We start from the raw sequence: 16313 nt of genomic DNA on the forward strand, positions 1-16313 counted from the left end.
AACTTTCAGCTTTATTGAAGAGCAGTGAGGGTGTTTGAGGGTAGGCTGTCAGTGATTTGCTTCATATTTTTACTCATGGTCTATGTAAAGAAACTGAATTTTTGGCTCAGGATTTTTGAAGATATAATTTTATTGAAAGGGATTCAATGGCTACATACAGTAAAAGGCCATGGAATAAAGACAAGAAATTTAAATTACAGATTTTTTGGGGCACATAGTAACCTGACTTTTATATTTATTTAATAACATTGATCCATCACCTAAGGGATTACAATTCTTGGCCTTTGTTTCTCTTACAAATTGATTCCTTTTTAATATGCCCAGCTTCTTCCAAGTCATATTTTGAAAAAAAAATCTGGTATTTCAGTTTCAATATTTTAATGAGGATTCTCTTATAGATTTTTCAAAGCTCAAGACTTTTTAGAACTAAAATCCCGTGGGTATATACTTGTTAGCTCAATGGGTTCAGCATATAATTTACTTCTCAAACTTCTATTTGCTAACTATTCATATAGAGAAATAGTGTAAAAATTAAGACAGGGAATTATTCATATAGAGACTTGGAAGTTAGAAGTCCCAGACCCAATTTTTTTTTTTTAAGTTTAAAAGTAAACTATTAAATGTGTTCTTGGGTTGTCAGTAGTAATAGATTTGAAGAGTAGTCTGAGTATGCATGCCAAAATGCTGGTCATGAGTGGCTTCTTTCTAGTGAGTGTGAGAAAATCTTATGCTTTACTTGATGGAAAATTCTGGTCTGGACTTGCTTTAAATACATACAACCTGACGTGTCCATTGATTTGTTCTTTGTCAACCTCCTAGTGCTCAACTTCGGTCACAGCGTCTTTTGTAGCATCCTTTCCACAGAGTTCCCAGTATTCTCAGATTATATCCAATATACTGATTAATTAACATTGAACTCATGGCCAACAGCAACATAACTCATGCCTGCCTGGAGCTTATCCAGTGTTTTCTTCACAAGGCACATCACCACCTTCTTGGGCATAGGAACACCCAACAGCACTGCGGCATTATACCTGGGGGCCAGAAAAAGCACAGAAATGCACAAAGTATGCCACTAAATAGACCACAAAGGGGACATTTGTTTACCGTATGAGCTGGAACAAGAAAGCAGAACATTGCTTTGTTCAACTACCGCTGGAAAAGTACATAGCTACTAAGCAATTTCATTTTTCTCCACTCTGCACCAGTCTATGAATGACCATGAAAGCATAGCAAGTATTGATTTGGTGGTTACAAATAAATTTTAGTGACTGGGTAAATTTGCAAACACAGGATCTTCAAATACTGAGAATCGGCTGTATTGCTTGTTTTTTCTATCCTTACCATCACCACTCTGACCTGCATCCTTGTCACGAAATTCTGGGTTGCTGCAAAAACATTTCGTTCTTCTCTCCCTCCAATCCTATCTCTTGTTTATTCTCCCTTTTTGCTACCACTTATCTTTTCAATTAGTTTTCTGTTGTCACTGTCCCTCCCAAATTTTAGATTTTTCAAATTAAATATTATCCTGGCATTCAAGGGCTCTCGGTTCTACATTTTTTCTCATTCTGTAGTTCACTTCTTCTAAACCAGTGCCATCCACCAGAACTTTTTCTGGTGGCAAAAATGTTCTGTATCTTCACTGCACTAGCTACCTTGGTCTGTTGAGCACTTGAACCATGCTGACATGACTGAGGAACTGCTAAGTGTTACAGCTAGTTGGACTCTGACACCAGGCAACATGTTTGGCACAGACATTAGCTGCCTATTAAGAATGGTCTGTTCATTCTGTCCCAGAGATGACTTACAAATTTCTTCGTTCTTGCCTTTGCCTATATAACTTCATCATCTCTCTGTTCCCCATCCTGGTCTTTATCACCAATCATCTTTATTTCTCCTTATTCACATTGCACCAAAAAGGAAACCAAACCATCCATGACCCATCCCATCCAGATGGAGGGGATTTGTATGCTTTTAAATTCCCAAAGACATTATTTTGTTTAATGTCATCTCTTCCTAACATGACTGCAAAGTCTCTAAGGGTGAAAAATGGTCAGCAGTAAATGTGGTGACTGATGTTCAAATAGATACCCAATAGATTTATATTAAATGATTGTCAGCAGTGCTTTGCAGTGCAAGAAAATAAAAATGTATGCTATTTGGGGTTTGTAGAAGTCAGTGTAGGCTAGGAACATAAACACCCTTAGATCTCAGCAGTGTACAAAGACAAAGATTTATTTCTTGCTCATGCCCTAATGTCATTGTGACTTGGCAATGACTCTATCACAGGGTCTTTGCTGATTGGTCAGCCTCTTAAAACCTGTGCCTGTAAGTGACACTCCACTGCTGGGTCAACAGAGAGGGAATGACCTTCCTGCTTGGAGATATCAGAACAGTTGGTAAAAAGTAACAATCTACAACAGAACTCAGATTTTTTAGTTAGGCTTTCACCATTTGCCCCCTATTTCTGGCATAGCTTCATTAATTCATCTCTCTACATCTCTCCCTACTCTTCTTTAAGTAGCCTCCAGAATGTTTTCCAGGTGTGCAAATATGATAATTTCATCACTCTGCACAAAAGTTTTGGAACATTTCCCATTTCATATATAAAAACCTTAAACTCCTAAGCATGGTACTTGTGACTTTTCATAATCCAGCCTCCCTTTGGTCATGTTTGCACTGTATACCCTATGGTTTTTTGCCTCTGAATCACCCGACTTTGGAACCAGTTAGATCACCTACTAGAATACTGATCCCTGATAACCATCCTGCAGAGACCTAGCCCAAAATGACCTCTAGAGAATTATTGCCAGCAGCTCTGCAGAGAGAATTGAACCGTCATTGGTGCTTCTGTAAGAGATACTTTTTGTTATAGTGTTTCTGAAATTATAGCATTTCTTTGTGTGTTTAGCTGTCCTTCCATTTACTCCAGTCTCTTAGCCATGTAGCCTTGACACTAATTTACTCATATTGTAAGCTTAGTGCCTAGTATGGTATCTATCACAGAAGATGCTTCATATATATTTCCTCTATGGAAAATGAACTAGCAAAAACGTCTTACCAGTAAAACATGACATATTACGCAAGATTATACAACTGGTGTATAATATCTCTTTGCAAGAGGATAATTTATAAAATTAAAGCAGAATTGGTATGATATCCATAAACTATCCAGCATGCTCTTATTTGTCACCACAGATATAATTTGTCTATGAAAGGTCATTAATGGAATTGGAAAGAAAGTTTTTAAAAGTATTTACATTTACTGGAAGCCTTGGTTATATGGTTGGCAACATGATGAGATTTTTTTTTAAAAAGGGAAATCAAATGTTTCACGTATTCCAGGAAACTTTTATGAATCCCTCCATATGAAATATATGGATGTATGCTTATAGCATAGTTATTTATTTAGGGACATTTTCAAAGCAAGTATGTTTCTCTAAGAATTGGAAATATTATTCACATTATCCTTTATGTCTTTACCACTAACCTACATACAAATGAGAGGGACACTACTACCCACTGCTACTGACCAGAGGAAAGTTACATAGACTCATAACATCTTCCCAGAAAAAGTTTATTGAACTTAAAATAGAAAGATGCTGGGCACCTCCTCACACACAAGGCTGAGACACAAACACAATTCATGCAGGTGTACATTTTTTACAGCTTTCTACCCACAAGAGAAACCCAGAGAACCATAGCTATGGCTTCCCAGATAATTTCTTGTCTCTATAATTTCCATTTTTAGATTAAAGTTCACTCTCAATTAATACATAACAGAGTCCTGTGTTACATTGAGAAATGCCAGAAACTTTACCGGTTATTTTGGAATATTGGTGCATCTAGCCAGTGATGCTTGCAGTATTACTAATATTATAAACTTGATAGACTCTTTTGGTTCAAGTCTTTGTGGTACTTATAATGATGCAAAATGCTCATTTGTAGGACTAGATTATAGTCTCAATATCCTTGCATTTCCTATAAAAGAATTGATTTTTTAAAATGTAGTGTTCACTTATATTAATTACTTTGGAAATTTGCTCTATGGGCTTCATAATGCCAAAGACTAGAATAGCTGATGGTTGCTTTTGCCAAAAATCTGTTTTTCTAAAAGCTTTCTCTTCAATTGCTTTCCAGTAAATTTATTCCTGTGATCCATTCTTACAATTTATCACAAAACGCCTAAAATAGAAGTCTTGTTCAGTCTCTGACCAAGGGATTCTATTTTTTGCTGAAACTTCAGTTGCCATTTAGAATAGCATTGTTTGAAAGCTATTAACTAGCTGTCACTTAACTCCAATTAAGAAACCTGCAACTGATTCTATTTCCTTCTCTTAATAGCTCTTAAACTGAGAGATAACATACTTAAAGGCGTGTATAACCAAGATGTTTTACATGTGTCAGACTTTTGTTTTGCCATTTAGTTTTTACATTTACATTAAGTTATAGAGGAGTATGAATCAGAAATACTCATAGAGGTGTGTCTTGAACCACTACAGCTTACCTTTGGGATGAAGGAAAAGTGCAAAATTAAGATTTGTTCTGATAAGAAAATTAAAGTCAATGTCCAGAATGAGCAATATTATTCATGCATTTATTCATTCTCCAAATATATATTTTTTTAGTATCTTCTAGGTGCACCCTGCTAGTAATACAGGAATTAATTATACAGTCCCAGCCATCAGAAAGTTTACGGCCTCACTGAGGAATTCTTAAATAATTTTCTATAATCCATATTCTTGTTCTTGGAATGATATGACTAATGGAAAGTTGGTTGCAAAATATTGATATTTACAACTAAAATATTATTAAATATAAAAGACTTCTGAAAAGTGTCCCCTTGTTTTCCTTCCTTTCTTTTCATTTGTGAAGACATGGTGATGTTGACCATGTCACTGTAGCCTTTCTCCCTGGAAGAATGTATTTGCTGCCTTCCCAGCTTTTTAGCTAGATGGATACCAGGGATATAGTGGTGACAAGATGATCAGTGACACAAGTGGAAACTCTAACAACAGGCTCAACTTTCCCTCCAGAACGGTAATAATTCCTTATTGAGAGTGAGGAAAATCTTCCATAGAAAAACAGATGTGGAATTATGGCATCCACTCTTGCTTTCCTCCTTCTTTCCCCCTCCTTTTTATTTTTATTTTACTCATACATCCTTCAAAACATTTACTTAATGCCTCATAAGTTGTAGAAGACATTTTTGCATTAATTCTGCATTTGAATTTTGAAGAACAATTTCTCCTTTACATTCTGCTTTCTTCCATCTTTTCTTTCTCTCTCTCTCACGAATATCCTCCCTCTGTGTATTTTCCTCGTATTTTTTCTATGCTGATTGTAACTATTAATATTACTTTTAATGTCTTCCAAGCAGAACGCACATATGATCTGATGGGGTTTTGGAGACTATCCAACTGCAGCACTGAAGCTTAGTTTTAAGTTTCTCTATTGTGTCAAAATGCAACAACATACTTTGAGCTACAACTGGATCTAAAGGTTGGAAGAGGCTCTTTACTAGCCGTTTTACCACCTTTATAAACATTTTTTCCCCACCAAAATTGGTAAGTTCATATGCTTCAAATCACCTCCTTGCCATGCCCAGCAGTGAGCATTCAAGCTTCTTCTCCAAGCCCTGCACTCTCTAGAATTCTCCTTTCTCCTATTCTAGTGACTTTGAGATTGCTGATCTTGAGAGAACTGTTGTGTTTCTAATGAAAGAGAAGTACCTCCCCTCCCTTGATGGGATGTTTTCATATTCCCAAAGCCAGGTGAGAGGGACTCCTAGAGAAACTTTGTGGAGTGTAGGATATCTGCCAATAACGGGAGACATCTCTTTCCCTAGTTGGACATCTGTTTGAGCAGAGACCAGTTCATGTATCTCTAGATCTCCCTTAGGTGGTGAGTGGTGGAAAGAAAGCTGAATGTGGAGGGAAATGGGCATAGAGAAGGTGCAGTATGGAGAAGTAGCCCTCTCCTGCTACATGTGTCATGGCGAGGATGCTGAGTCTCGGGGTGAGCTGGATGGTATGGACTGTAGCCAGGCTAGAACCATTTCACCATGAGAATATCTAGGGGACTGTCCCTAAAAGAAGAGACCATAGCATCAAGAAACAATGGGTGGACCCCACGTAGCAGAAACACAAGGGTGGGGAACACTGGGGAAGCACAATGTGCAAGGATTAATAAAGAAGGACCCCTGGGATCCCTGGGTGGTGCAGCGGTTTGGCGCCTGCCTTTGGCCGAGGGCGCGATCCTGGAGGCCCCGGGATCGAGTCCCACGTCGGGCTCCTGGTGCATGGAGCCTGCTTCTCCCTCTGCCTATGTCTCTGCCTCTCTCTCTCACTGTGTGCCTATCATAAATAAATAAAAATTAAAAAAAGAAGGACCCCCAAATATGCCATTCCCCCTTTTCTTTTTGGAGGCCCAGTAGTGAAGCATAGAAAACTGAAGAGGAAGTATGCATGCCAAGGCAGAGTGTGCTGTGCAGGGAGAGGGAGCACTTTGAATCAAAAAGGACACTGAAGTTTTAAACTGACCTGGATGAAGTTTTAATAACCGAATATTCTGCTCAGTAGGAGGAGGATTTGACAAATCATGTTTAGGAATATTAAATAGGAAAATACAAAACTCAAGGGTACACCTTACTGAGATGAGACACTTCAGTAAACTGGTGACAAATGCTAATTTTCTTGGTATCTGACAGAGAAAACTTTTAATTGTAAGGTTTCTTATGGTACAAATTCAAAAAAGGAAATGAATTCCTAATAGAAATTCAGTCAATACTGACTATATATTGCAGTTGGCACTTAATTAATCAAATGTGTATTAAATTCTACTGTGGGTCAGGTACTGTGCAGGGTGCTTGACATACAAAGATAAATAAAATAGGATCTTATAAAGTAATAAGCACATAGTTATGCCACAGTTTGATGCGTGCTATAACAAAGAAGTGAACAATGAGCTATAGCTCTGATTTTATTATTCATATGACTTCTAAAGATCTAGAATTCCATTGTAGCTTGGTTTCCTGAAAACCCACTGAAGAATAATGGAGAAGATCTGTTATCTTCTTTTGGGAACTATTTAAACTATAATTAATAAGGAATTATGCCATCCATCTCTCAGGTCCATACTCTGAACTGATGTTAATTTCTTCCTGCTGCACATTCCCCATTTGAAGAAGACCTATTTCTCCTTTGAGGCTCACCTGAAGTGCCAGTCCGATGATCTTTTTCTTGATAGTGCCAGATTCAATTAATGCCTCATAATATTTTTTGTTCATAGCACTAATTATTAAATTTACCATATTCTATTATGGCTAGTTTTTTGCATATCATATGAAAACATGTGTGAACTTGAATTTTGTTAATAATGGGAAATAATACAATTTGGATTGGCATTAAATAATTTTATGGTAGTTTCCAAATCTATTAACTCTGACTTATAAATCAATTTGTAGATCCACAAATCCAATTTTGGTATCCCTAAAATGGAGTCACTGTTTGATTTCAAAGGTTTAGCTATATTTATATTCTTATTATTCTTCATGAACACCTACTTTTAGTAAGAGCTAAAAGCAAGGATGTGAAGTCAACAAATCCTATGTTTGACTATTACCTCTTTAAACATTAGTTTAGTTCCTTCAGAGCTAGAAAAGTAGAAGAACGATGCTTACCTCAAAAGATTTTTTGTGAGGACTGGATAAGGCAATGTTTATAAATTGCTTAATTCAGTGTTTGGACATAGTAAGAGATTAAGTATTACTTTTTATAACCCCTCTTAAGATTATATATGATTCCTCTTCTCTCTCATTCTATGAGATTTTATGGATTTCTAATGGAGGAAGAAGTAGGTTCATTGATGTGCTTGGTGTGCAAACTTGTATTAATGCCCCTTTCTCCCCATACTTCTGGTGCCCTCAGTGGAGAAGAAAACTGGAAGTCACTGCAGGATAAAAAATCCTAATCTGTATAGCAGTAAATTTGTTCCTTAAAAGAGTCCCAAATATTCATATCATTCTATTTTGAAAACGCCAGCTTCATTTAAACTTTAGCCTACATTTGGGGTTGAGCTGATGCTTAAAATCTTGCAGTATGTTTAGCTACTTAAGGCAGAATTTGTCTTCAAGAAAACGACAAAATGCTGTAGAAAATGAATTTACTCTTTCCAGAAATATATTGCTCACTAACATTCTTAAAGTGGAGATAGTTTACATTAGCATTTCACATACAGTACCTCATTTGATCCATATAAAAACTGTAAAATAGGCAGCACTAAGATTATTAACCACTCAATTGTAGATTAAAAAAGGGAACTTCAAAGAAGGATAACGATTTGCCCAAGGGCATAGAAGAAGCAAAAGGCAGATCTCTGGGGATCTAATCCAGACTTTAAGATCCCCAAATTAGGTTCCTTCTATTTCTACAATGTACTATTATTCTACATATCAATTACCATCTTCTTTATTTCAGTGAAAAATGCATGTGTCTATCAGGAGGTGTTACATATGAAATTCTAGTTCTTCTTCATTCTCCATCAACAGAGCAGTTCCCTATGATGTTCTTTCTCTCTCTTCCAGCCTCAAAATTTGAGAAAATGTCAGGTATGTTTAGAAAAGCTTTGTTTTATTTGAGATAATTCTGAATTCAGATAATCACTTCATTATAGAGGAGAACCTCAGGTTAATATAGCTGGGAGCAAGGAGAGCAGGGACCTCTTTGCTCACAGCAGCTCCACTGAAGCTAGGCACTGCCTGACATTAGTAAGGACCCAGGGCTGCCACAGTGTACGTGTGGGAGGGAGAGAAGTCATATAGAAAGTCAAAAAGTGGTTTCCCAAGCAGCCAAAAACAGACCTCTTGAACAACCCCCTCATATCTTTTAAAATTAAATGTTCAGCAGAACTTGAAACATTAGTAGATTAACATGTCAATACATTTTCCACATCACTGCACAAAGCTAAGCTCTAAGAATAAAATGCACTGTTTAGGTATTTTTTAACAGATTAAAAAAATTATAGGTGAAAGCAGAACATGGCATAACTCTAAAAAGATCTTTCTATTTTGGAATTGAGGTTTTTAGCTATTCATGCATGAGACCCAGATCTGAGCTCGAAAAAATCCTCTGACACCAATGTTACAGGCTGATTTGAGTCCCCAGTTAAGTTCATATATTCAAGCCCTAACCCCTAGTACCTCAGAATGTGACTGCGTTGGACAGAGAATTTTTAAAGAGGTCATTAATTTAAAATGAGGTCATTGGCATCAACCCTAACCCAATATAATTGGTATCCTTATAAGAAGAGAAGATTAAGATACAGATGCACACACAGAGGGAAGGTGATGTGAAGACATAGGAAGAAAATGGCTGTTTACAAGCCAGTGAGGGAGGTCTCAGAAGAAACCAAACCTGCTGACACCTTGTTCTTGGACTTCCAGCCTCAGGAACTGTGAGAAATAAATTTCTGTTCTTTAAGCCCCCTAGTTGTGGTACTTTGTTATGGCAGCCCCAGCAAACAAAGACAACTAGTGACCAGAAGCCTTGGTCGTGGTGTCTGCAAGTTTTTTTAGGTCTTAAATTTCCAGTGACATGATGACGAAAGGTTGTTGGTAGTTAACACTCATCTAGCTTTGGTGAAGAAAACCACTATTTTTATATTCAAAGGTAGAAAACAAGAATTCCTACCCATTTTCAAGGGTAGGAAACCAATCTGTGTCCCTCAATGTACAGTACGATAGAATATCATACCTATCAGCACATTTATGCTTTATGTCGGGCAGTGTGAAAACATAGCCTCTGGCTTGGGAATCAGGATTTGCTTAAATATAAATACTGTGTGAACCTGAACTCCTAGATGTTTTCTCCTTAGAGTAAAATGGGCTAATAATGTATTGTAAGGTTGTTGCGAGAAATAAGTGAGCTAATGACAATGAAAACTGCACCATGTCAATGATAAAGTTATATAAATGTAAATGTTATATAAGTATTATATAATAATGTGAGTCATTATTTCACATGGACCCTTTGCTTGACAGTGAAAGTAGAACTGAAGGCATCTGAAACTTAGCTTATCTTCGGCATATGATTTAATGGTAGTGTGGATGTTAGATACCCTCTTTTTTTTTTTTTTTTTTTTAACTTTTTGGAAAAGGTTTAAGATGGTGGAAAGGTCCCAGAAAAGGGGAGAGAACATGGGGTTCATAACCTTGCTCTGGATGTGCTGGGCCCCCCAGCATCACATAATCCACATGGCCCACAGCTGCCATTTCTGTTTGGATTTAGAGATTACTCCATGAACTATATTGCTTCTTACAGTGGAAAAGAATACAAGAGTTTGGAAATCAGCATCCTGGTGACCTGTCTCTTGGTGCTCTAACAGAAAAACCACAAAAGGCAATAGAGTTTTTGAATAGTATTTATTTCTCTGCTCCTCCATATCGTAGGGGGAAATTTTTTAAAATAGTTCATCAAGAAACTTTTTTTAGGTGTAAAAGAGCTAAATAGGAAAAAAAATAAGATATAATCCTTACAAGTCTGTTACCTACTGCTAGTGTATCCTTTTTCTTTATATGTTCAACACAAAGTCCTTGCTTTGCTAAATTGCACAGTATAACTAGACAGTTTCTCAGCCTTGGCACCACTGCATTTGGGGCTGGACAATTGGTTGTGGGGGCTGCCCTCTGCTTTGCAGGGTGTTTAGCAGCACCCCTTGTCCACCTATTGAGTGCTAGAACACCTTCCCCTTCTTGCTGTGACAGCCAAAAATGTCTCCAGAAATCACTGAATGTCCCCTGGAGGGAAAAATTCACCCACAATTGAGAGCCATTGTCTCGATCAAGGGAGTGATGCTTTGAGAAGCCCCGGAGAAGAATTTGAGGAGATGAACAGAATAAGAAATACTCTGTATTTGCCCCTTGAGTCCTCCTCCCCATCCAGTGCTGTCTTTCTTCCCTAATGCCTTATTCCTCAACATGTCATGTTTAAGGGAGGCAAGTGTGATGGAGACAGATGGGGCAGGCGTGACCCCAGAGCATGGAAGGAAGACTGTAAGTGGCATTAGTGGGCACATGGAAAAGCCAGTGCACAAGCTAACTGCCCCAGAGAAATAATGGAGCAGTTTACATGATGTTGTTCATCTTTTACATTAAATAGCACATGTAGGACTTCTTCCAGGTAGGTATTATCTTTCTCATTTCATATCATAATATTTACTGCTGCTATTTGAAAAATAAACAAAAGACACTCTGGAAAGCATAGACTGTTAGGGCACCATAAGATGGCAGACCAGCTCACCAAAATCTCAATTTTTCTTAATGAGACCCATGAGGTTCAGTGATGCTAAGGGACTTGGCTTGGGGTCACCCACATGGTTGAGCCAGGACCAGCACAAATTTCTCCATTCCACCATCTTTGGTCAGTGCTCTTTCTGCCATCTTGTACTGCTGAAGTTAGGCAGCTTCTTCCCTTCAATTCACAGTCTAAGATAATGGCAGACATACAACTCATGGAGACTGGTTCTTCTACAAGTGTATGAGTAAACGATGATTTTTGTCTCAGAGTTGATTTATAGACTTTTCAATAAAGAGACCTGTGCTTTTTACCACTAAGTAGAAGCTGTTGAACAGGGCCTATAATTCTCTGCCATTTCCAGTAAAGGAAAGGAGATGGTTTAAAGGAACATAACAGAATAGAGTTTTCTTTATTACTTCAATCCTTAATTTGATTTACAAGGCCTTCCTGGATCTGACCTGGTCTGCTTTTGCTGTCTTATTTCCATTTATCTACCTTGTCCTGCCTGGCCACTGTGTCTTTGTCCTTGTCATTCCCCTTTCCTTCCATCAATCAGATTGAAAGTCTCCTTTAAATTTTCAAATTTAATCTCCTTCCTGAGCATGCCCTGCCCACTGGACCCTGACATGATGTTGCACTTTGAGTTTGTGTGTTAATGTTTCCCAAAGTTTTCTCTGTGGAACCAGGTTGGAGATGCTCTGTGATGTAGTGTGTACGTTGGCCCAAGTGTGCACATCAGGGGCTACGGTCTCTCTCTTTCACAGGGTTCCATATGCAGTTGTATAATAAAGGCCTTAAGAAGTGTTGTGGTATAGAGATGTCTCTGACTCACTTTACCTTATTTTTTTCTCAAACCTATTTGCCATCTGTATTAGAGTTCTCCTGAGGAACAGAACCATTAGGATTTCTACCTATATCTACAAATATAAATATGTAGGTATATGATATATATATCTATTATAGATATATAGATATAGATTTATTATGGGAATTGGCCCATGTGATTATGGAGGCTGAGAAATCTCACCATATGCTGTCTGAAAGCCAGAGAACAAGGAAGGCTGGTGGTATAATTTAATCTGAGTCAGAAGGCCTGAGAACCAAGGGAGTGGATGGTGTGGATGGGGAGGGGAGTGATCCCTGGTTTACATCCTGGAGTCCAGAGGTCTGAGAACTAGGAACTTTGATGTCCAAAGGTAGGAGAAGAAGCAAGTCCCGACTCAAGAAGAGAGAAAGAATTCATTCTTCTGTTTTTTTGTTCTATTTGGGCCTTTAATGGATTTTGGATAATACCTTCTCACATTGGAGAGGGTGGATCTTCTTTATTCAATCTACTGATTTTAATGCTAATCTCTTCCAGAAACACCCTCACAGACACCCCCAGAAACAATGCTTTACGAGCTACGTGGGCATCTCTTACCCTGGTCCAGTTGACACATAAAATTAACTGTCATAACAGTTTTTAAAAATAGTCATATTTAGTAGTAGTCAAAGAAACTAGTGTTTCTTAGGATCTAGTATAGGAGACATCATTTTATATTAATAAATGTTTTTGGGCACCTGGGTGGCTCAGTCAGTTAAGTGTCTGCCTTCAGCTCAAGTCTGGATCCCAGGATCCTGGGATAGAGCACCACATCTTCCTCTCCCTCTGCCAGTCCCCCCTGCTTATGCTCTCTCTTTCTGTCAAATGAATAAATAAAATCTTTAGAAATATAAAAAAACAAATGTTTCAAACATCTATTTGTAAGTCAATTGTTTTTAATGACAAGTGGCCTTAGAATTTTTATTTTGACCAAATTATATTCTCAATAATGAGATAATACAGGAAAGGGACTTAACACACAACCTGACACATAGTTGGTACTCGATAAATGTGGAGTATTACTTGTAATAACTGCAATATATCTGTTTTCATGATCAACTTATCATATCTTAATGCATATATTACTGTGCATATGCACATACACACGTGCACACGTGTGTGACAATGCAGCACCAACTGCATGTTCAAGGTATGTGCTGGTTAGTGCTGCGAAGTTCATCACCATTTAGATCCAATTTAGAATCTAGTCCAGATAACCAATAAATATTTATTTGTTCAAAATATTATCATGAAAATGGAATGTAGGCCTACAGAGCAAATTGTGCCTTATGAGGCTTTTCTTCAAAACGCTATTCCTAACACACACTTGAGTCCCCACTCTATATGTTATTATGATTTTTTAAAATGTTTTTATAAAGAGCAATATTGACCCAAATTACAAGGAAATTAAAAACACATAGTAAGAAAGTATAATATAAAACCAGATTCAAAAATTCTTCTTGCTTATAATTACTAAGAGAACTCCTGTGATTTTATAATCATTTTTTTTTGCAAAAATAATTCTGATCATTCAAATTTTCAGTTGGAAGTTTTAAAATAACTTGTTTTCCCTTCTAAATTATATTGAATATTAACATAGGATTTTAGAAAGTAATTGAATAGAAGACAAATGAGCATTTTTATGTATGATAAAACTTACATTTCGATGCAAGCACCATTGACACATTATCCATTATAACCTTGGAGGCACTATGCTTGGCAAAACATTTTAATTCAGATTTATTAAATAAAGATTTTGCTAAAAATCACACACCTTCCAGGTCTGGGAGAATTCCTGAGTTTTGGGCATTTGCCAATTTTGAAGAGTAATTATTACTTATATTGTGTGTGAGCACAGCAATTCTCTAAAATCATGGTCTGGCATACAGAATAAACTAAAATCTGCATATTTTTTTCGCCTAAAATTCAACAAGAGAACCAGTTTTGACATGCACAGCCTCCCAATGGGGGCAAGCATGAGATCAAACAGAAAGGTAAATTAAATGACCTTTGACTGCCTTATTCTTTTCTGACTTTCTGGGACCCCTACCCTTCCAGGGAACTGGGCAGAGCAGGACCCTCAGCCCCAAAGACTCTGGGCTCTCATGCAGAACTATTTGCATTTTAAAAGTCTCAATGGGTACACCAATGATTAGTACAAAAGAGTGATATTTTTGATGATACTATTTTTGGCACATGTAGGAAATGTGGTTTTAAAAAGCCCTTTTGATTGATCATCTTTGAGCTCACTCCTCTGTTTTAATATTTAGCACATGATAACAAAGTGCCTGCTTATGTGTTTCTCTCTCCCTTTCTGTCACATAAACTCCTTGAAAGTAGACCAGACCCTACCTTATTCATCTTTGTGTCACACACCTGACCAGTGTCTGGCACATGGAAACGCTGAATAAGTGGATTGCAATCTAAACGTATACATCTGCATATTTATAAAGCCTGGCCTGCTTTCACAATAAGTCCATGAATCTTACCTAGTCAAACTCAGGGCAGAAGGAAATGTGACCTAGAGTTCAGAAAACTCAAAATGGAATCCTATCAGTTGCTTCCTGGCTCACTTTTGGTCAGTCACCTCTCTGATTCTCATTTTCTCCAACTGCTAGTAAAGAGTCTTGACTGGACATGAATACGATGCTTTTCAATAAATGTTTATCTAAATGTGATCTAAAATAATTCAGCAAAGTGCTTTATAGCCACTAAATTATAGCATAATTTATTCTTGGGGGTCACAATGGATGCTCTCTACTCATCACCCAGGTTTGGTCTATGAGCATCATTGTTAACTCTTTTGGTGTCAGAGTTTAAGCCACAAACCACTGGCAGAAGCTTAAATGGAAGGAAGGATTTGTAATTTAAGTTTCCCTCAGCACTTTGGACATGTTCTTTTCCTTCCTGGCGACCATTATTTTGTGTGATGGCCTTTCTTGTGTCCCGGACACATCCATTTTTTTCATTAGTGTTCTTCATGAATGAGTCGTATCATTAGGGCTGGTTTGAAAACATATTTTTAAATTCTTTTTCTTTGAAGCTCATGTTTTGTTTAGTTGTGGTTGAGCATAGGCAGTCATTTGGAGGATTTTTATTATTGTTGAAGCAGTGTGGTGTGGTTTGAAGAACTGGGGCCTGGAAGGTAAGAGTTTTAGCATTGAGTCCCGATGCTGTCACTATATTGCTGTACTCTTATCAATCTTTCACCTCATTGGGCCTCCATTTTTCCACTTATAAGGAACTTGGAAAAGTGTATTTTCTCACCTTGATCGTTTTTCCTCTGTAATCCTATCATAGAGGCTGTTTCAGAAGTATTCATTGAATGAACTGGGAAATTAATGAAACATTTCTGCATGTGGGTTCTCTAGCACATGTGAGAGACAAAGGGCCACCTTTTGGTGTTAGTTTGCAAATAGTGCTATCATGCCCTATTATGCTTATGTTAGAAATAATATGACTTGGATGCCCACCTCACAAAATGCCTTGTCAACCACCAAAATCAACACTTCCTTTCATTAGCTAGTTAATACTTCAAGGCCCTATCAAGAGCTACTAGAATCAATCTAAACTATCATGTACTGAATATAAATTACATGTGACACTGTAAAGACTAAAGTGAAACAGAACAAAACTCTTTTTTTCCCATTGACATTGATAGTCAACATGACATGACTTTGGATAAGCAACCGGGAAGTCTTTGATGACTCACAAAAACAAGACTTGCAGAATATAAAAGTTCCTGTGTAATTGAATTCAGTAATTTTCATGGCTTATCAGAGTGCTAGGTTGGACTTGTTCTTTAATGACACACCTGCTATTTTTCCCTGATGCACAATCTTTGGAGCCTGAGTAGAACATTACTGAAAAATAAATAGGAATGATTTTGCAAGGGTGCTTTCTGGTTTGTTTCATTAACAATAAATGGGTTTGGTATCTCTTGCACTCAAATAAAATAATGTTTATGTACTTCTCTAAATACTCTCCCTTTCTTTTGGCAGGATTTTCTGTTCTAAAAATGTATTAGGGCAACCAAGTACAATGGTTATTTTTATTAATGTACCAATAATTCCTGAAGAGGTTTTTGGGTCTAATGTAGTTCTGGGGAGAAGTTTATCACTTCTGCTGTTCAGAGAGTTATAACTGTCCATTGAAGG

General features: G+C 37.3%; 1 protein-coding gene across 7 annotated transcripts in view; it reads left to right on the forward strand.

Moving 5' to 3' along the window:
• The window catches only part of FGF14 (fibroblast growth factor 14), a 613045-nt gene that overhangs the window by 217805 nt on the left and 378927 nt on the right, over positions 1-16313 (forward strand). For 2 of the 7 annotated variants that reach the window (XM_072782454.1, XM_072782457.1), the window contains exons 3-4: positions 5381-5567; positions 8478-8608. The exons of 3 other annotated variants lie outside the window; for them this stretch is intronic. In XM_072782454.1, coding sequence (XP_072638555.1) covers positions 8488-8608 — 121 coding nt within the window. In that variant the 5' untranslated portion in view covers positions 5381-5567; positions 8478-8487. Of the gene's footprint in view, positions 1-4890; positions 5041-5380; positions 5568-8477; positions 8609-16313 lie in introns of those variants that run through there. 2 more of the 7 variants (XM_072782456.1, XM_072782455.1) reach the window with 2 other exon arrangements.

This window comes from Canis lupus, chromosome 17 (genome assembly GCF_048164855.1).
Source record: "Canis lupus baileyi chromosome 17, mCanLup2.hap1, whole genome shotgun sequence".
NCBI classification, from domain to species: Eukaryota; Metazoa; Chordata; class Mammalia; order Carnivora; family Canidae; genus Canis; species Canis lupus.